General features: G+C 30.6%; 1 protein-coding gene across 1 annotated transcript; it reads left to right on the plus strand.

Annotated features, from left to right (window-relative positions):
* Positions 1-7,143: 7,143 nt before the first annotated feature.
* Positions 7,144-9,172, plus strand: LOC111999018 (uncharacterized). Its single transcript, XM_065772177.1, has 3 exons — positions 7,144-7,310; positions 7,775-8,101; positions 8,612-9,172. Exons 1-3 carry the CDS (start codon positions 7,235-7,237, stop codon positions 8,794-8,796), a joined length of 588 nt encoding a protein of 195 aa, XP_065628249.1. The 5' UTR covers positions 7,144-7,234; the 3' UTR covers positions 8,797-9,172.
* The last annotated feature ends 12,824 nt before the right edge of the window (positions 9,173-21,996 follow it).

Below are 21,996 nucleotides of genomic sequence, written 5' to 3' on the forward strand. Positions count from 1 at the left end.
ATTATGTGAAAGATCCAAGATTCGGAGTAAAGTTAGAGCACAAAGTTTTTTCGGTATGTGACCATAGAAATTGTTTGATTGAAGGTTGAGAACTATTAAGCTTGAACATCTATGTCCTATCCAAGAAGGTATGCTTCCTTCAAACTTATTTTTAGCAACATCAATAATCACCAACTTTTCACAATTTTTCAAAGAAGATGGTAAATTTCTAGAGAACTTGTTGTTATACTGGTGCAAAGACTTAAGAAGAGTCAAGGATCCAATCGAAGCTGGAATTTTGCTGGTGAAATTGTTGTTTTCCAAATTCAAGACCACCAAACTATTCCATTTCATCCAAAAATTAGATATTTTTCCTTATAAAATATTTTTTCCTAGATTTAGAAGTTTTGGGTGTGTTTAAATACTGCTTATTTTGCAAAAAATTAAAAACTAAAAACTAAAAATACTGTAGCAAAATAATTTTTAAATGTGTGAATAGTACTGTGAGACCCAATTTAAAATTTTTTTTTCTAAATAAAATACTTGCAGGTCTTATAAATAGTACACAAAACCCCTAAAAAATCATAATTTTACTTTCTCTTCATGCACTGGACCCATAGTAAACGTAAAACGCTATTCTCCAAAAAAAAAAAAAAAAAAAAAGAAAGTGAAACGCAGCCGCAGTACTATCCAGCACTATCCAAACGGAGGCTAATTGTCAATTATTTCAATATATAGTCCTTAGTTTCAAAAACGTCCTAGCTACTTTGTCGTCATCATGCAGTAATGCTATCCTCATTCTAGCTACTTTATCGTCATCTTGCTAATGACAACCGCTGATGTAATAGATGTTTTTCATACAGTTGTCCTCACTCTTTTTTTCTTTTTTTTTTAAGTAAAGAAAAAATGGGGGCGTTTATGGTTGTATTAAACCTCCGGGTAGGGCGCCACGCCGTGAGATACTCACTTATTTTTGCACGTGTGAGAGTCACCTCATTTCTAAGTACACCCCTCACTAAGGATACCCACCAATAGAAGGCCGTTGGCAAGACTCGAACCTAAGCCTGACAAGCAGGGAAGCGAAGTCCTGACCAACTCAGCCAGCCCCCCGTTGGCGTCCTTACTTTTATTATAGGAGTAATACTTATCTGATATGTTAGATCACATGTTGGTCTCGTAAATCGGTATATATATATATAAGTGATTTTTTTTTTTTGAAAGCAAATTTAATTTCTTTTAAAATAACATATTAATAACAAATACAAAAATTACATTTGAAATCCTATAGTTTTGGGGTGTCCAAATTAAACATTGTAACTTCAAAAGTAACAAATTAAATATAGAAATTAAAAAAAAAAAATCAAATTCCATAATTTTAAAAGTAAAAAATTATGTAAATCATAAGATTCTAAATTGTAAGATTTTAAAAGTATAAATTTCCCTAACAAATATTTGATGTCCATAAATTTTTTTGTTTGAAACCAAAATGTGCCTTGCATTATATAGATATGTTAATTGTTTATGAAAAGAATCTACTACAAATTAGGTGAAAGTTGTCAAGAGTTTTGTAATTTAGTAATACTATAGTCTAAACCTTCCAAAATCAAGGTTCAACCCCTAAAAAATCATAATTTTACTTTCTCTTCATGCACTGGACCCATAGTAAACGTAAAACGCTATTCTCCAAAAAAAAAAAAAAAAAAAAAGAAAGTGAAACGCAGCCGCAGTACTATCCAGCACTATCCAAACGGAGGCTAATTGTCAATTATTTCAATATATAGTCCTTAGTTTCAAAAACGTCCTAGCTACTTTGTCGTCATCATGCAGTAATGCTATCCTCATTCTAGCTACTTTATCGTCATCTTGCTAATGACAACCGCTGATGTAATAGATGTTTTTCATACAGTTGTCCTCACTCTTTTTTTCTTTTTTTTTTAAGTAAAGAAAAAATGGGGGCGTTTATGGTTGTATTAAACCTCCGGGTAGGGCGCCACGCCGTGAGATACTCACTTATTTTTGCACGTGTGAGAGTCACCTCATTTCTAAGTACACCCCTCACTAAGGATACCCACCAATAGAAGGCCGTTGGCAAGACTCGAACCTAAGCCTGACAAGCAGGGAAGCGAAGTCCTGACCAACTCAGCCAGCCCCCCGTTGGCGTCCTTACTTTTATTATAGGAGTAATACTTATCTGATATGTTAGATCACATGTTGGTCTCGTAAATCGGTATATATATATATAAGTGATTTTTTTTTTTTGAAAGCAAATTTAATTTCTTTTAAAATAACATATTAATAACAAATACAAAAATTACATTTGAAATCCTATAGTTTTGGGGTGTCCAAATTAAACATTGTAACTTCAAAAGTAACAAATTAAATATAGAAATTAAAAAAAAAAAATCAAATTCCATAATTTTAAAAGTAAAAAATTATGTAAATCATAAGATTCTAAATTGTAAGATTTTAAAAGTATAAATTTCCCTAACAAATATTTGATGTCCATAAATTTTTTTGTTTGAAACCAAAATGTGCCTTGCATTATATAGATATGTTAATTGTTTATGAAAAGAATCTACTACAAATTAGGTGAAAGTTGTCAAGAGTTTTGTAATTTAGTAATACTATAGTCTAAACCTTCCAAAATCAAGGTTCAACAAATCTCCCATCCCCAATTTCCCATAGGGTGGCTTAGTGAAAATAGTATTTTTTGTGGTGTCCCAATCTCTATGTTTGTAATTCGAATCTCACACCTCCATCTACTTATTTCAGCAAAAATAAAAGAAATTAAAAAAAAATTATTTCCTTATTATTGTAATTATCAAATTATTAAAAAATTAACCATGTTGAAAAATTATCAATAGTTCATGAATAAAATTAAATTTTGATGTACCATATATGGACCAAAATTGTATTTTTGATTGGGTAAAAAAAAGTCAGCAAGTACCAAATTAATTGAACTTTTCCTTCTTAAAAAGAAAAAAAAATTAATTGAACTTTTAAGTTTTAAGTTCTGCCTTTACTTTTGGAAGGTGCCTCTTGAGTTTTGGCCATAAAAGCTACAAAACAAAGGATAATAGTGTATAAAAGGTGATTATGATTTATCGGTGAGCGGTTATTCCAAAAGATAATAGAAACGAGACACATAGTTTAAGGTGATTTGGGTTCTAGGCTGATGAAACACTGTTTTCTTAGTTCGGTTTTTTTTTTTTTAATGGCCAAAAAGGGGGGCGGGGGCAAAAATCTCACAGTTTGCCCATTGAAAATCGAACATGGGATTTAGTGCTCTGCGTTCACACCAAGACTACAGAGCCACCAAAAAAAAAATTATTTTCGTAACAATAATTTTCTTACCAGTGGATTCTGTTGCTCTCACCTTCCACTTCGTAAATAGTCAAGAATAGATTTTTTTTTTTGGTTGAGAATGTTAAGGATAGAAATTATAGAATAGTTGATTGTACTTGAATTAATTTTATAATGGATGTCAACATCAAAAAATCAAATCAGTAATTTCAGTGATTAAGATGGAACCTATAGTGTTCACGAAAGTTCGGGATCTAAAAAAATTAGTAGAATATGAAAGTGCATTAAAAAGCATAAAAAGCATATCCCTAGTTTCAATTCATCCCATAATCATGGGAATTGCTAATTGCTAAAGTTTTCAACTCCACTTGATGATCAAAGTTACAGTCCACACTAACAACTAACTCCGTCCCCGTTATTCATGCCCCCTAACCAAAATAACATTGATAACTCGTAACCTTTGCCCCGCAAACACCGGGGAAGAAAAGTCAAGAAATTGAACAAATGGCCGCCTAATACCAAATTTATTTCCATATATATCAAAGTTCAACTCATAACTAACTCTATATAGACTATAGACTATCATTATGGAGCCCCCATGCCACAGTCCCTTTGCTCACTAATGTCATCGTGGGTTAGGGTATAGCTATGGCTTTAAGGTTCCCTTTCTTGTAAGTCCAATAGTAAGAGTATTTATTACGATTGTACTCAAGTAGGGAAGTCATTCATGACGTCATCTTCTCTGTATCCCACTTTCATTATATAATAATTTTAAAAAGGTTCTTATAGAGGAAGTATTTTATACATTCAATATATGTATTATCTCTCTAATAAATTTGAAGATTTTAAATTGTAAGACTCATATGTTGTGTGGGTTTTAGTTAACTTAACAGGTAAAATATTATGTCATCGAATGAAAGATATAAGATTCAAACCTCGCATATACAAAAAAAAAAAAAAAAAAAAAAAAATTGGTGTCGTAATCTGATGATAACGATCGGTAATCATTATAGAGTAAATGTTATAAGGTTTGAGAGAAATGATGCATATGTTAGACGTATGAGATACATATAGGTCCTTATAGCCTAGCAAAATATTTCATTACTTTTTTTTTTTTTTTTCAGTTTTGTTAGTGGAGGAAAATAAAGAGGAGCTTCACATAAATTTTCCTTTTATTTTCTTAGGAAATGATTTGTTTGACCATAAACTTATTTTCTTAATTAGGGAATGCTTTGTTTGAGTTTGACCAGAAAATTGGTTCGTTTTTGAAGGCGGTCTTACATTGAGATACAATCATTAAAGGCAGGTCCTTCTTTCTTGCGTTCCTAAACCTGCCAAGAAATCATTGCCAAGAAAGTGGTAAACTATTAACTATACCGTTAAAATTTATGTGTCTCGTATTAAATTCCATAGCTTATTATGAATAACGTAGGTACAAAAGATGCTTTTGGTTTTCGTAACTGAAATCTCCAAATTAGCTTGCGCAATGTCGTATACGGCAATCACTCCTCTCCCTCTCCCTCTCTCTAATCTCTATTATCTAGTCTTTGTAGACTTAAGCTTAATTGAAATTTATGGTCTTATACTCTTATTTCAAATCAATACGACTCGTTAACCATTCTCAAAAATAAAAATAAAAGAAAGACTTGTAAACACTTTTAACCTCTTGAAATCCAAATGTGCAACTAGTTAATTGGGTGATAAATACCACTGTACATCCTTGGAGCGATGGTTACTCAACAAGTATAAGTGTTTGTGGGTGTACGGGAGTAAGAACTGGAGTTCAAATCTCTAGAAGGGAGCTTCACACATTTAAATTAGACTAGGGTAGAATTTCTATTTTTTATAAATAAAAAAAAATTGGGTGATAAATAAAAGGCCAATAGATTTCTAGGCTTGTGTTTACGAGTTATAGCTACTTGAAACCCAAATTTGCTACTAGTTCCAAGAGGGAGCTTCACACATTTAGATTAGACTATGGTAGAATTTCTATTTTTTATTTTTAAAAAAATGGGTGATAAATAAAAGGCCAATAGATTTCTAGGCTTGTGTTTACAAGTTATAGCTACTTGAAACCCACATTTGCTACTAGTTTGAGGATAAGAAAAGGCCATGCCAATAGATTTCTAGGCTAGTGTCTAAGAGCCGCCTTCATTTAACTTTTATCAGAAGTTTAAGTTACAAAAATACTTAATGAAAGAAGTGTTGTTAGGGGTATAAGAATTGGGTCTTGCTGACTTATATCTTGAGCAATTAATTTCCTACGTGACTAGTTGCAACTTGCAATTTCCATTCAATGTCAAATTCCCCAATTTTTGTCATATTTAACTTTAACTTTCATATACTACCACATGATTGAAAAACAAAATGAAAAATAAGCATGTAATGAGTAATCATGTGATAATCTTATTAAAGCAAGCATAATGAATCTTAGAGAACTTCTTATGGCAAGGGGCTAAGGGCAAGCTGCAACTCACCCTTTAATATATAGTATTAAAAATTAGAATAAAGTTATCATAAATAGTATTAAACTTACGTAAGAATTTTAATATGCATCTAATTAAGTTTATTTTTCCTAATGATTCAATCAATTATGTATATTCTTATGATTAATAAAATCTGTTTATTTCTAAATTCAGTTATGCATATACATGAGTTATATGCTAGTATAATAAAGGAGAAGAAGAAAAATAATAAAAATAAAATTTGAAACACAATNTTTCATAACATTCTTAAATTAGTCTACTACTTTACATATGTGTTCGCTAAAATTTGTAATTTAGTTTTTTTAAGAAAGTGGTAGATTAATTTGAAAATATTGTAAATTTTTATTGTACTCCTAACATAACTTAAAAGAAAAGCACTTAATTGGTTTGAAAAGTTGCTCCTAGCAAGGAACACATTTCTCAAGTTAATGGTATGGTGCCAAATTTCCAAAGACATTAGGCACTGCATCCTTTTCATTCACATTTTGTAAGAGGGAAGTCAAATCAGTTGAGGAGTTTACATTCTTGTTATTTTATGGATCTCAAAGCTGGGATGCAAACTTAATTGTGGCCTAAGGCTACAAATGCTTTAAAAAAAAAAAATAGTACTGCTATATATTTTGAAAATCTAACAATTGAATTGTATGTTTTTTACACTCTTAATACACATGTCAAATTTTGTATCAATTGGATGTTATTTACTATGTGCTCTATAAACTTATTTTTTAAGCATAATTTTAGACTACAAAATTTTTTAATTTAAACAATTATTTGATTACATAACTGTTGATCTTTAATCTCCTAAAAATTTTGCGAGTAAGGTGGATATAAAAAGATAATGTGATTTATATTGGTGGATTTGTTAAAATTTAAATTCAATAAAAAGATATTGAGTGAAATTGTAACTTTAAGTTACAACAAAGTATGCAGCCAAACTTTGTTCTTACTTTATTCCACATGCGAGAACAAAAATCAGCATCGATCATGTAAACAATTTTCAAATAAGCAACCTCTAATGTACGGTGCCGACCAAATTATATATAATTATAGAAAACCATATTTTTGTTTTTACATGCCGGTGGCATATATGTTACAGCCATGCCTCCGCCTTTGATAGCGGCAGTCATTGACTAGTAATTACCAATCTTCTGGGGCCTCATTAAAAAAAAAAAAGACCCTGACATCCTCAAGTTCCTCATGGTGGGGTCACACAAAATGGACCATAGCTTCACTACTTTCTGAAGTAAGGTTCACCAAGACTTTTCGCATTTCTTAACATTGAAATTACATTCTACGTGGTCGTAGTTTTTGAAATCTATGCATTTAAGCAACTATAAAATGGTCCTTACGAACCATGAAATTTCACAGCATTTCTCCAAGTAGAAACACAAAGTTTTACTAGCTTTACGAAAGCCCTTTAGCTAATTTGGCCTCAGCACCATCTTTTTTACATTTAGAACAGTGCAATGGCCTCTCATATTAGCTTGAAGACCCTGGCAGTCTTGGTTCTTGCAATTGCCCTCTGTGTTCAAGGCACTCTAGGTATGAACATAATTACTTCCAACACCAAAACCAGTTAGTAAACCTACATTATTTTTTTTCTTCCCTTACATTCACTCATCACTTATTTCTTGATGCTACAAATTTAGTTATTTATTTATTTATTTTTTTTTGTTATAGCTATCTTAAAATTTAATGGTAGAATTTATCATTATATTCATAAATCCAGAAAATTTTCTTTCTTTACATGCATTTTTTCTTGAAAATGAACTATTTGAGATTCGTTTTTCTCTCATTTGGAGTGTGATATATTAAGTTACACTACAACTTTATATACTATTTGAAATAAATGTGTTTCGTGTCAAATCTTAAGATTAAGGTGTATTTAGTGCCTTAAAGTTTTAAATAATGTGATAATCTATACACGGTAAAATCTAAAAACTAAACTTTCCATATACTTCCAAACCATAGCACTTTATCTAGTTTTTTTTTGTTGGCGGTTGCAGGAGCAATAACATGTGAGAATCTGGACGAGAACACATGCGCATTCGCAGTGTCATCCTCTGGCAAACGCTGTGTGCTTGAGAAGCACGTAAAAAGGAGCGGAGAGGAAGCATACACATGCCGTACATCAGAGATTGAGGCAGACAAAATACAAGACTTGATCGAGACTGACCAGTGCATCAAAGGATGTGGGCTTGACCGTAAAACACTTGGAATCTCATCTGACTCTCTCCTTGAGCCTCGTTTCACAGAAAAGCTTTGCTCAACTCAGTGCTATGGAAGCTGCCCCAACATTATTGACCTATACTTCAATCTTGCCGCTGGTGAAGGTATAAACATATATCATTATAAATTATTAAAGACCAACCATTTAGATAAAAATACCTTCTCACCATGAGTATATTCAATTTATAGTCAACCAATTTTATAGTCAACCAATTAACGTATATCCCACACAATTTTTTTTACCTTATAAAATAACTAAAATTTAAAAAAAAAGAAAAAAAGAAAAAAAAGGGGACATATCATAGTTGGTAGTATATAAAGTGGAACACTTAGAGTGTAATAAAGAATTTTTATTATTTGCTACCTTGTTTGAGGAATGTTAGGGTTAACAAATTTCACAACCTATTTAATAAATTATTAAGATGATAAACTATGATTAATATAACATTAATTTATGGGTTTACTTATGAGTTATGACCCCCAAATTTATGGTACAAAAATTAAAATCAATTCAATGGTTTTAGAAAAAGTAATGAGATATTTTATATTGCTATATTTAATGTTCATATTTAGCTACTCATTCAACTTTTTCCTCTTTTTGGTTGTCGATTTAGGTGTATTTCTACCCAAATTATGTGAAGCACAAGGAGCAAATACGCGACGAGCAATGTCTGAGATCAAAAGCTCTGGTCATGTTGCTCCAGGACCTGTGCAGCCTGGGAAGTTGACGGGTGCACCAGGACCCGTGTTGCCTGTGGAATTCACTATTGCACCAATAGTTGCCCCAGCACCATACTAAATTCACAGTAAAAAAGAATTGTATACGAAGCTTAATTAGTGTTCACTAATTAGGTTACAATAATAAGTCACACCAGGGTCAGTAATCTCATTGATTTGGTCTGCAATCACGTTGATTATGACTCCGGTGTGTTCTATTGAATAAGGTGTACCTTAAAGTCACCATGTGCATTAGAGATAGTATGTTATAGTTGTAGAAGGTTGCGTGTGTCTTGTGTGGTGTGATGGTCATTTTTTATGTTCTTTTATTGTATGGTTTGGAAATTAGAAAGAGAAAAGGTTTATTTAGCAATAGTGTCCTCCGTGATTGTCGATGAATGTAAACGCAAGAAATTTGGAGTCAATATCAAACCGATATATATACAGTTATTCTTCTATTTTTGCTTTTCTATGTATCTTTGCTTGTGAAATGAAATGGGACACGCATATAGACATTTTGATACATTTTCTAACAGTCTTTCTTTCCAACCAAGTCAAGCAATCCAAATCAAATTCTGTTATTGGTGAATACTGAATAAAGAGAGGTTGAATGTTCCTTTTTTTTTTTTTTTTGGAGAGAGAGACAGGTCAATCAAGTTAATTTATATATAAATTAATAGGTAAAACTGAGAGGAAATTCAATTAGATTTCAAATTGAATTCTAATTGTTGTCTAATTTTATCTATATATTTTTTTAATTTATAGGTGAGTTAATGTTGTGCAAAAGATGAAGAGTCTAATATAAATAAATCATAAAAAAATAAAAAATAAAATAAAATAAAAAACCCAAATAAAAAAGAGTAAACTCATGTGTATATCCAAATAATAAAATAAAATAAAATAATAAAGAAGAGAGAAAGAGTAAAACTTATGTATATATCTATGACTTAACAAGGTATAATTTGAATCCATATATGTGCAATTGTGTTGTTTTTAATTGTATCATGCATATGCATAGATTATACACTAGTTTATTTAATTGCTAAGAACTTAGAAACATAGTACTTGTAAATATCAAGAGGAATGAACTTCATCCAAACTAAAACAAAAAACAAAGAGGCTGTTTGGGAACTTTTTTTTGGTCACTCAATTTTCGTCACTCAATTTTCATCACTCATCACTCATCACTCATTACTCATTTTTCATCACTCATCACCCATCACTCTAAAATTAATACCCGTTTGGCTCCATCTTTTTCATGCCATCACTCAAANTCACCATGTGCATTAGAGATAGTATGTTATATTTTAAGGTTGCGTGTCTTTGCGGTCGTGAATGGTCATTTTTTATGTGTCTTTATTGATAAAAAAAAAAAAAAAAAAAAAAAAAAAAAAAAAAAAAAAAAAAAAAAAAAAAAAAAAAAAAAAAAAAGAGAAAAGAAGAAAAAGAGGAAGCAAATTCTGACTGTGGGACCGGTTTGGTAATGGTATTTACAATTTTGCCATTGAAAATTGAGAATTGAAAACTGAAAACAGCCAAAAGTTGTTTTCAGTTTCCATAACTCATAACTCAAAAAGTAGAGAATTGAGTATTAAAAACAGAGTTATGAAAATAGAGTATTGGTGTAGGCAAACGAGTATTTTGCTATGGGTCTCACCATTTTTTAGAATTGAGTTATGAAAACTGAGAATTGAGTCATGAAAATGGGTCATCCAAACAGCCTCAAAGTCTCACTCTCCAAACGAAAGAAATTTTAAAGTCCATATCAAACCAATATATATATATATATACAATTATTCTTCTATTTTTGCTTTTCTATGTATCTTAGCTTGTGGAATGAAATGAGAGTATGGGACACGCATATAGACAATTTGATACATTTTCTAACAGTCTTTCTTTCCAACCAAGTCAAGCAATCCAAATCAAATTCTGCTATTTGGTGAATACTGAATAAAGAGAGGTTGACTGGTCCTTTTTTTTTTTTTTTTTGAGAGAGAGATAGGTCAATCAAGCCAATTTATATGTAAATTAATAGATAAAACTGAGAGAAAATCCAATTAGATTTCAAATTGAATTATAATTGTTGTCTAATTTTATCTATATTTTTTTTTTAATTTCTAGGTGAGTTAATGTTGTGCAAAAGATGAAGAGTCTAATATAAATAAACCATAAAAAAAATAAATAAAAAAACAAAAAAAAACAAAACAAAAAACAAAAACAAAAACAAAAACAAAAAAAACCTAATAAAAAAGAGTAAACTCATGTGTATATCCAAATAATAAAATAATAAAATAGAAAGAAAGAGTAAAACTTATGTATATATCTATGACATAACAAGGTATAATTTGAATCCATATATGTGTAATTGTGTTGTTTTTAATTGTACCGTGTATATGCATAAATTATACACTAATTTATTTAATTCCTAACAACTCAGAAACATAGTACTTGTAAATATCAAGATGAACGAATTTCATCCAAACTAACTCTCCGAGTTAAACGAAAGAAATTTTGAAGTCTATATCAAACCGATATATATATATATATATACAATTATTCTTCTATTTTTGCTTTTCTATGTATCTCAGCTTGTGGAATGAAATGGGAGTATGGGACACGCATATAGACAATTTGATACATTTTCTAACAGTCTTTCTTTCCAACCAAGTCAAGCAATCCAAATCAAATTCTGTTATTTGGTGATACTGAATAAAGAGAGGTTGAATGTTCCTTTATTTATTTATTTATTTTTTTTTTTTTGAGAGAGAGATATGCCAATCAGGCCAATTTATATATAAATTAATAGATAAAGCTGAAAGAAAATCCAATTATATTTCAAATTGAATTCTAATTGTTGTCTAATTTTATCTTCTTTTTTTTTTTTTTTTAATTTCTAGGTGATTTAATGTTGTGCAAAAGATGAAGAGTCTAATATAAATAAACCATAAAAATAAAAATAAAAAAAAAAAACCCCTATAAAAAAGAGTAAACTCATGTGTATATCCAAATAATAAATAAAATAAAATAATAAAGGAGAAAGAAAGAGTAAAACTTATGTATATATCTATGACTTAACAAGGTATAATTTGAATCCATATATGTGTAATTGTGTTGTTTTTAATTGTACGTCATGATGTAGATTATCACTAGTTTATTTAATTGCTAAACTAGAAACATAGTACTTGTAAATATCAAGAGAACGAAATTCATCCAAACTAAAACAGAAAAGAAAGTCTCACTCTCCGAGTTAAACGAAAGAAATTTTGAAGTCAATATCAAACCGATATATATATATATATATATTAGACAATTATTCTTCTATTTTTGCTTTTCTATGTATCTCAGCTTGTGGAATGAAATTGGAGTATGGACACGCATATAGACAATTTGATACATTTTCTAACGGTCTTTCTTTCCAACCAAGTCAAGCAATCCAAATCAAATTCTGTTATTTGGTGATACTGAGTAGAGAGTTAAATGTTCCTTCTTTTATTTATTTTTTTTTTTTTGAGAGAGAGATATGCCAATCAAGCCAATTTATATATAAATTAATAGATAAAACTGAGAGAAAATCCAATTATATTTCAAATTGAATTCTAATTGTTGTCTAATCTTATCTATATATTTTTTTTTAATTTCTAGGTGAGTTAATGTTGTGCAAAAGATAAAGAGTCTAATATAAGTAAACCATAAAAAAATAAAAAATAAATAATAAAACCCTAAAAAAGGAGTAAACTCATGTGTATATCCAAATAATAAAATAAAATAAAATAATAAAGGAGAAAGAAAGAGTAAAACTTATGTATATATCTATGACTTAACAAGATATAATTTGAATCCATATATGTGTAATAGTGTTGTTTTTATTTGTACCGTACATATGCGTAGATTATGCACTAGTTTATTTAATTGCTAAGAACTTAGAAACATAGTACTTGTAAATATCAAGAGGAACGAACTTCATCTAAACTAAAACAGAAAAAGAATGTCTCACTCTCCGAGTTAAAACATGTGCCAAAATATTGCCTTGCCAACGTGTATGAGCGAAAGAAAAATACTGAATGTCCCTTAAAGCCGAATACTAGGCCAAAGTGAAGAGGAAGAATTGAAGAAATGGCCCATCTTACCAAAACTCATGCCTTGATTGGAATGACTTGGGAGTAGGGACTCAACGGTTTATACTTTATACAGTCAAAATTGACCACCTTAACTTTAAGTGCTCCATTTCATTTTTTTTCTCGCAATATCTGATAAAATAAAATTCATCATGTTACTCCTCTATTCCTCTTTTTTGTGCCCCCACGATACTTTAGCAGACATGACACTTATTTATGAATCTTTTGTGGTTCAATAAGACAAAGATAAACATTCAAGACTGCATTTTTCCCCCCTTTGATATCCTCGTATCAAAAATCTTATATTAACGTTTTGCTAATGCATAGAGATCACTGGATAATATGTAATAAAATAAAAAAAAATAAATAAAAAATAAAAAGGTGTGTACATGGATAATTAGAGGCTAAGAGTCGTTATACATATTAAATGAATAAGTTTAGAAACAAAACTTGTTTCATAATTTGTTAAAATGACAAGTTATGAGTAGTGAAAAAAAAAATGATAGGTATATACATTTACGAAAACATAATATCTCAACAAATAGTGCCCATAACTAAAGTGTGTCCATAACAAAATTGATATTAAATAGGTTAGGGATATTGTTATGTATGACCTCTGACTTTGTAAATTAGGGGTCTAAAACAATTAACGCATGGGTGGGGGTGGGGGTGGGGCTTAGGAATTGCGTTCTGTATGGGGGCAAAGGCAGAGGATGGGGTGAGGCGTAGAGTTATGTTGAAGTCTATATAGTTTGTTAGTTTTAAATTATGGAAGATGATTCTCTTTTCCTTAAATTACACGCCATTGGGCTCAAGACTTGAGTTAAGTAATAACGTCCGCTAATTAGTGCAAAAGAAGAGAGATTGCCTCATTTAGGAAAAAATGATATTGTGTATTAAATAGTCTCAAATAAAGAAAAAAGTTTAGGTAGTCTCAACTCTCAAAGCACTGCATAGGGACTATCTTACAATTGCCCCTCAAATAAGGCCACAAGGGTGGACCCACAAACATAGAATTACTCCTATCCAACTCTTATCCAATGTGAGGATGGTTAAATATATGTCATAGCATATACCAAATCTCTAGATGACTTCCAAATTAGTATATTTTAAAAGAAAAAACACTACTGGGAGAAGGAATTCAAATGAAGACTCTTCTCATGAGAAGAACCAAGCTAGCGCTATTAGAGTCTTAATTTTTTTTTATTTTTTTTTTTTGAAAGAGTTTCAACCTATGGCGTCCACTTTTGATAATAACTCTTTATCATGAGATCAAGATACCAATCGGTTTTTAGTATATATGGGTAGAAATGGCAATTTTGACCTGCCTCTCCTTACTCAACCCTGCGTTGGTTTTCCCGGCCCCGCAAAAGTGGTGGGACGGGGATAGAGCAAGATTTTAGCCTCACACCACAAGACGGGGCAGGAATGGCTTTAGACTTTTTAGACTCACCCCGCCCCATACCTGCCTCGCTTTGGTAAGGGTTAAATTGTAAATTTCTCATACTCTAAAACTCTAAACATATATATCATCAGTTTATTTTATTCTACCTAACATGGCTCTCTGCCTTTTTTTTTTTCTTTTTCTTTTTTTCCTCTAGCAAAGTTAGAAATAATGTACCAATTTTAACATTTTATTTTGTCCTTATTAGAAACAAATTTATATACTATTGAATCATTGATTTTATATTATGAGATTTTTGTTTTTGTTGTGATATTATCTTGTTAAACACTTTGATAAGTATTTTTCAATTTCTGCTAAAAACTAGTTTGATTTGATGGGATAAATTTATTTATAATTTCAAGTATATTTTTATTAACAAAACAGGTTTTATTAAAAAAATTGTAATAATTGTGAGTAAATTAACAAGAAGTAGAGTTTTACAGGATGAGGCTGGGCTTCGCAGGGCCCCAAGGAGCGAGGATGGGGCAAAAAAAATTTCTCCATTATGCGGGGCGGGGATGGAGCAAGACAAAGCCAAGCGAGGCGGGAGCGAAGACCCCATCCTTCGAACCTGCCCCACCCCATTGTCATCCCTATATGTGGAGACTAAATCCTAGATCTCTTATTCAACTATTAGAGACTTTACCAGTTAAGCTAACTATAAAAGACTTTACCAGTTAAACTAACTAGAACTCATTTATTAAAATCTTAGTTAATATTGAATTTGGTGCAATATTTCTTGTGCTATAATTGAAGCTATGCTCTAAATTAACATCTTTTTGAAATCCTCTTCTTCTTTTGTTGTGAAAATATAGTAACAGAAAAAGAAATGCCATAAAATTTTGATTAATTTATCTTATATTTCTTTTTCTTTTTTACTAGAAGTAACCCTCCAAATAATGTCATGTCATATTTCGATTATAAAATCAGGGAACGGGATCCTCTCTCCTTGCTTGCGTGAAGGTTAATTTTGATGCAGCCATTAAAGAAGAAAAGACATGCATAGCAATTGTGGGTAGAAACACATGAAGAAAGTTATTTTTGTTTGGATGGGTTCGATTGCGGAGCAGAACCCCTTAAAAGCTGAAGCTTGTGAAGCCTTACTAGCAATACCAAATATTGGATCACCCCACTTCAGAACCACTCATCCCAACCCGGCCCATTGGATTATTGCTGCTTTAATTTTTGAAGCTAGATCTTTAACTTTACTATTTTTCTAGATGGTTTATTAGTCACTAGTCTCTGAGCACATGTTTAAAGACTTTTCTATTTTTTAGGTAAATTTTAATAATTTTTTCATCTCTTACACATAATGCATTAAAAAATTAAATATGTGACTCTGGGCTTACTAAACTTAGGAAAATACTTCCCAAATCCAACTCTCACAATACATTCTAACATATATTTAGATCTAGACATCATGAAATAATTACCTCTAGAGATGATGTTGCTCTGTTAGGAATGTAGACTCCATAATGAACTTTAGCAGCCGAGATGTCAACATGAAGGGACTTCAAAATGATGGCATATCATTTGTAGCACGGACTTCACGTCCCCTATCCATCGATTGCAAACTTTTATCCTGAAAACATAAAGCAACGTTCATTATAGAGGCTACATACAAAAATAGTTGTCGCCATGGTGGATAGGGATGGAGGGAGAACATTTGTGAGAATTTGTAGGTGGATTTTTTTTAAAAGCGATAGTTCATCATAGTTTATTTTATCCAATTGTTAACTTTTTTTTTTTTTTTTTGCTGGCAATATCGATGGTTAGTTAAGGAATATGAAAGAATTTTGAACAATTAAATTTTTTTTGTAAACTTTATTGTGGGAGAATGGTAGTTTTATCCGAAATTTTAGCATATTTTTCTTGAGTTTTTAATCATGAAGTTATCTAAAACTTGTACTGAAAAAAAAAAAAAAAAAAAAAAAAAAGGTGGCTAGGATAGTTATTTGTTAACTTGTGATTGTGGGAGAGTGGTAGTTTTATTCGAAATTTTAGCATATTTTACTTGAGTCTTTAAACATGAACTTATCTATTTTTAAACTTTGAATTCAGAGAGAGTGAGATAGTATTTTTCTTTAAAACGTAGGAAATTTTTTTTTTTTTTTAAATAGGAATTTGGTAGATAATTTTTTTGATACAACGTGGCTTTTTTCATTAGGTTTTTTGTTTTTAATTTTTATCAATTTAAGATTTTAAACCATTTCTTATGATTTAGAGATAAAGATGATTTCATATGAAATTAAGGGTATTTCATTAATTGTGTGTTTTTTTTTTACTGAACGTGAGATTTTTTTTTAAGAATAAAATATTAGATTTGTGTGTTAGAATTAGTGGGTTAGTGGGAGTGTTCCTATTTTATAGGTAATATTTTTTCAAATTTATCTAAAATTTAGGACTTTTAAATTGATAATTTTACATGCCTGACCCTACTATTTAAGCTTTACAAACTGATAAATTTGAGGGTATTTTGAGCATCAAAATTGAAAAATTCAAACATGAGAAGCCCCGTAAATAATAGTATAGATACTTTCAATTTTCAAATAGTCTGATTTTGCTGTCCATAATATTATTACCAAATAAACTCAAATTTGTCAAATTTAAATGGTGGCAAATGGGCGGGTTTGGGTGGGTTTGGGATGGGCATAATTGGGTTGGGTATATAAAACCCATTTACCCATTTAAAACCCATTTAACTAATTCCTTATAACCCAAATCCAACCCAACCCAATTATTATGGGTAAACCCCAACCCACCCAATTACCCAATTATCAAAATTACCAAAATGCCACTAAAGTGAAAATGACCAAAGTACTCTAAAATCTTCAAAAATGACCAAAATGCCCCAAAAACCTGAAAATTACCAAAATACCCCTAAAACCCAAAAAAAATGACCAAAATAACTCCGAAACCCAGAAAAATCCATTGTCACAAGTGGAGAACACACACATGTATTGACATATCAATGTATAAACCATCGTATAATGTGACAAAAATCACATTTCTTGACATATCAATGTATAAACATCTTATAGTAAAATTAATAACTTTTTTTTACGTTTTTAAATTAAACATCGTAATTTCTTCTCAAAAAATAAAAAATAAATAAACATCAAAATATGCAGCATAACAATCAACCTAAATATCTCTATAATACTGGATTTAATTATAAGTACTGAAGAATATAATGCATGTGTGTGGTTCATATATGGGGGGTGTTTGGTAAGGTAATTTAAACAACATTACATTTATTTCTATGCACTTTTTTACCTACACATATTTTTTTAAAATATAAACAATGTTATTAAAACAACATTACCAAACACCCCCTAATTCCCTCTACCAATAATGCTAGCTTGGTTGCTACATTATGGATGTGCCGCAGGCCCAGCACTTCTTTTTTGTTTGTTAGTGATTATGATCTCACCGATAATACCGATAATAATAAGAATTATTATTATTGTGTCATGAAGTTTTATAGCCATACCAGTAGGGGTCTATCCTGATTAGGAAGCCATTGTTATTGTTCAACAATTCTAGTTCAGATCGAGTACGCAAATATCGCTTCCTTCTTGCCTACCCAAAAAAAAAAGTTGAATAGCTAGAATATGCTAGCTAGCTCTTGATTTTGTACTTCCACTTTACAAGAAATATTCTCTCTAAATCTCAAACTCCAGTTACAAATTAGTGGAAGTGTGTCCCAATCGTCTGACCTAAAAAGGAAAAATGTTTTAATGACAAAGGTGATAATTAGGTAAAGGTGGCATCACCTAATTTTTAGTTTCCTGGCATGGGTTTGTCCAAACACTAGAGCTAATATAGCAGACAACCAAGTAACCTAATTGGATTGAGAAGAATATGATGATCCAGATCCTAATAGTATCGTGCCTCCTACTTTTCAATGTTAGATTATTTACATGTTTACAAGTATTGTAATATTGTAGTTCACTCGCTTGTGAGACGGGCAACTTCACCTTACAATTTCAAGTACAATTTAAGTTTGAATGAAAGATGTACCAACAAATATCATTACTTTATTAGAAGCCGATATTATCAGCCTTCATTAATAAAATTCACTGTTTTTCTTCTTAAAAAACAAAATCCTTATATTTATTGTAATAAATATTTTTCACTATTCTACCATAAACCCTATTGCTTTTAAGCTACAGTTATTTGTACCATTGTCCACCTTCTTTTTGACTTTGGACAAAAGCTCTAGCTAGTAGTATATGTTATTTAAGTTAGGATCAGAACCTTTTCTAGTGCAAAATCTTAGCAGTGATCCTTGATCAGAGTTAAACGGCCTTTCTAAATCTTAACAATAACCCATTGTACAAGTTCTGAAAATACAATAATAGGTTGTACAAGTCAAGAAAGGTGAAAGTAATGCTGCTAAAAAACAGAGAGGATAGGAAACTGGAAACATAATCTAGACTTTTTGTTCCTTGACGATGATCCAAATATAAGATATTGTTAAGTCTAAATAAGTTTTGAGGGTTTCTAATCAGTTTTGGAATCCTATATGATCAACTAGAAGAATAATGATAAGAAGGTACATTAATTCCTATTAGTAGTATTGTTAGTCCACATTGATGTATAAGGGAAAAAAGGTGTAAAGAGGTTATAGTCCCTTCTGTATATAATAATATAATGGTGTGGTGTAACCTTATTGTGTTTGAAAGAGTTAAAAATAAAAGAATAAAGTATATTTTTGGCTCTTAAAGTTTAGAATTGTTTTATTTTTGAACTTTCACATTCTTAAAATGTAAAGGGCCAAATAGAAAATTGAGTCAAATTTATAGAGCTAAAATTAAACATTTTGAAACACAAAAAGCCAATATGAAAACTAATTAAACATGAAAGGTTCAAATGAAACTTTTAGAACATAATGGATCAAAATGAAAACAATCCCAAATGTTAGTTAATAAAAAGACTTTTGTTAATGGGTGTTTTTGTGCACTCGTTAAGGAGACGTCAAACAGGTTCCACTTACATTGAATAGTAGTAGATAGAAAAATGCCCGTTAAAATAAAAGTTGCTTGATTTCCCATAAAAAGCAAACCGACTACATTATAAAATTCCCCGTAACAAATGCCTTACGACATTTGTTAACATGCCTAAAATAAAATTTGGTCTTCGTCTAGTGCAAGAATTAGCAAACAATTGTATCTAATGAGAGAGTTAGAAAGACCATGTTATGTGAGATTCAGGATAAAGTCTGTGACAATTTGTGAGCTTGATTGTAATACTTATCAATGTTATCACTATGTAATGAAAAATATAATATGCGAATTCACAACTTGTCAACCATATGCCACTTGTGCGTCTACTGTAACAGTGCATTTGGAAAGGCTGGAGGAGAGAGGAAAAGAAGAGAAGTTAAAAGAAATGCAATCATTTCCTCTGTTTGGTTATCATAGAATAAATAAAATGGAAAAAACCATTTCCCTTGGGCTCACATATTTGTAATCTATCCAAATTGGAAGGATTTGAAGGGAGAAAATGGTTTTTAAAAAATAGGGTTCACATAAATAATATAGTATGACATGAAGTTACATATTTGTCTATAACTTTTATGCATCTCATACATTTATATGGGCATTAAAAAAAAAAAAAAAACATATATTTTCTTTTCATTTCCTTCTATATGGCAAACCAAACAAAAGAAGAAGAAATGCATTCTTCTTTTTTCTTTTCCCCTTTTCTACCTATTTCCAAACATACACAAGAGAATTGATTTCTTTTCTTTTCATTTCTTTCTCATTTCGTTACTACTATTCATTTCTTTTCTCTTCTCTTCTCTCATTTGTAACCGATCGAACAACGCATAAGTGACTGCTAGATATTATCGTGGAAAGGCTACATAGTTTAAGCCAAATTCAATGACTTTGGTATGTGTGAAGCAAGAGGTATAGCGCCATAACACATGCCAATCCTCATGAAACAATACTCCAAGATAGTTCTTTGGTTCATCAAAAAAGACAGTCCTGTGTGGCCACCCCAAACGTTACCTTATCTCTTGCCTCATCGCAAGCATTGTTTCATTCATTATCTTGAACTTGAACTCCTAGCCCTCAATAAAAGGATAAATGGGTACTCACTAGTGTGATTGGATAGAAAAATTAGACACATCCAACACCAAGACAGCCCATTAGACGAAATTAGTAACTCATATATTGACCGGTGTCCAATATTCATTTACCTGGAATTTTTTGTTATGGACTTATGGGAAATTGTCCTGATAAACTAAGCTTGAGTATGGTAAACATTTCATATCTCTTTGACACTAATAGGACCCAATTGATTTAGGAATGTGAAAACAAAGATGGGATCTAGGGGATGGAGGAAGTGCATGCAAAGTACTCAGCTCAAAAATTGGATTAGCGGATAATCAACCTCTTATTATGCGTCTCAACTCTCATGTTATAATATTATGAGCTTTTAAAATCAACTTCTTATTATACGTCTCATGTTAAATAGTATTGATTATTCAAAAAGTTTAAGCAATCGAAATATGGTAAATTTAAACATTTAGTATATACTTCTAAGTTCTAACATCTCAAAAATTGATGTCAAACCCAATATAAGAAGTTAAGAATATGTGTTGGAACTAGACATGGCAAAACAGGCGGATCGGGTTGGGTCAATCGGGTTGTAGGTCAAATGGGTTTGAGGTCAATTCGGGTTTGGATCAATCGGGTTGCAGGTCGGGTCGGGTTGACCCATGTTTTTCACCTGATTTTATATATATATATATATATATATATAAAGAAAACAACATGTATTTGCCATTTTGAAAGTCATACAATAAATTACTTGATGTAAAATGTATTATTTTGAATTCACCACTTATATCAAGAATGAATCCAATTAAACTTATTGATACTTATTCAATAATTTTAAAATTATACAAATCCTAACATTGCTATCTAAAACAAAATAACACAAAGATAAGTAAAACAAATACACAAGTTTCATTTCTACACAATATCAACATCCCAAAACATAAAACAAAATTACAAATAATTTATTCGATAATTCATTTGATAAAGAATAAAAACCTATAAGAAATTTACAATCTTGAAAATTAATTTTATAATCTATTATCAGTTGTGATTGACACTCTATTTCAATTTGGGATATATATTAAAGTTTGATTGCTTACTTATTTATACATGGTCTTTTTTTATGAATATCATATCATTATTAAGTAACGCATACTCTAAGAAATATCATAATTTATTTTGAAAAGCCGTTTATCTTAGACATAAATTGTTAAAAAATAGGTCTAAGCATTCATAATTTATGCTAATTTGATACTTTGGCTTCACTGTTTTCACACTTGTGAATGTTTCTCACACATGTCTACAATTTTAAATCTATATTTTTAACTCTACAAATTATCTTGGCATGTATTTTGCTATTTAATATCTAAAAATATTTACTCATTACAAAATGCTCAACCACATGCATTCATCTTTCAATTAATTTGCATACAGTTATGTAAATGTATCAATTGTTTCCTTAAAACTCACAATAAACAATTAAACTAATATTATCTTAATTTTACTATTTTTTGTAACCAAAAAAAAAAAGTTTTTAAAAAAATGGTTCAGGTCGGGTCGGGTTGATCCAAAAAAAACGCGGGTTGGGTCACTGGTCAACCCATTTTTGCTTCGGGTCAAAAAATTGGGTTCAAGTCAAGTATTTTTCAGGT

The sequence above is a fragment of the Quercus suber genome, unplaced genomic scaffold (genome assembly GCF_002906115.3).
Source record: "Quercus suber isolate HL8 unplaced genomic scaffold, Cork oak 2.0 scaffold_55, whole genome shotgun sequence".
NCBI classification, from domain to species: Eukaryota; Viridiplantae; Streptophyta; class Magnoliopsida; order Fagales; family Fagaceae; genus Quercus; species Quercus suber.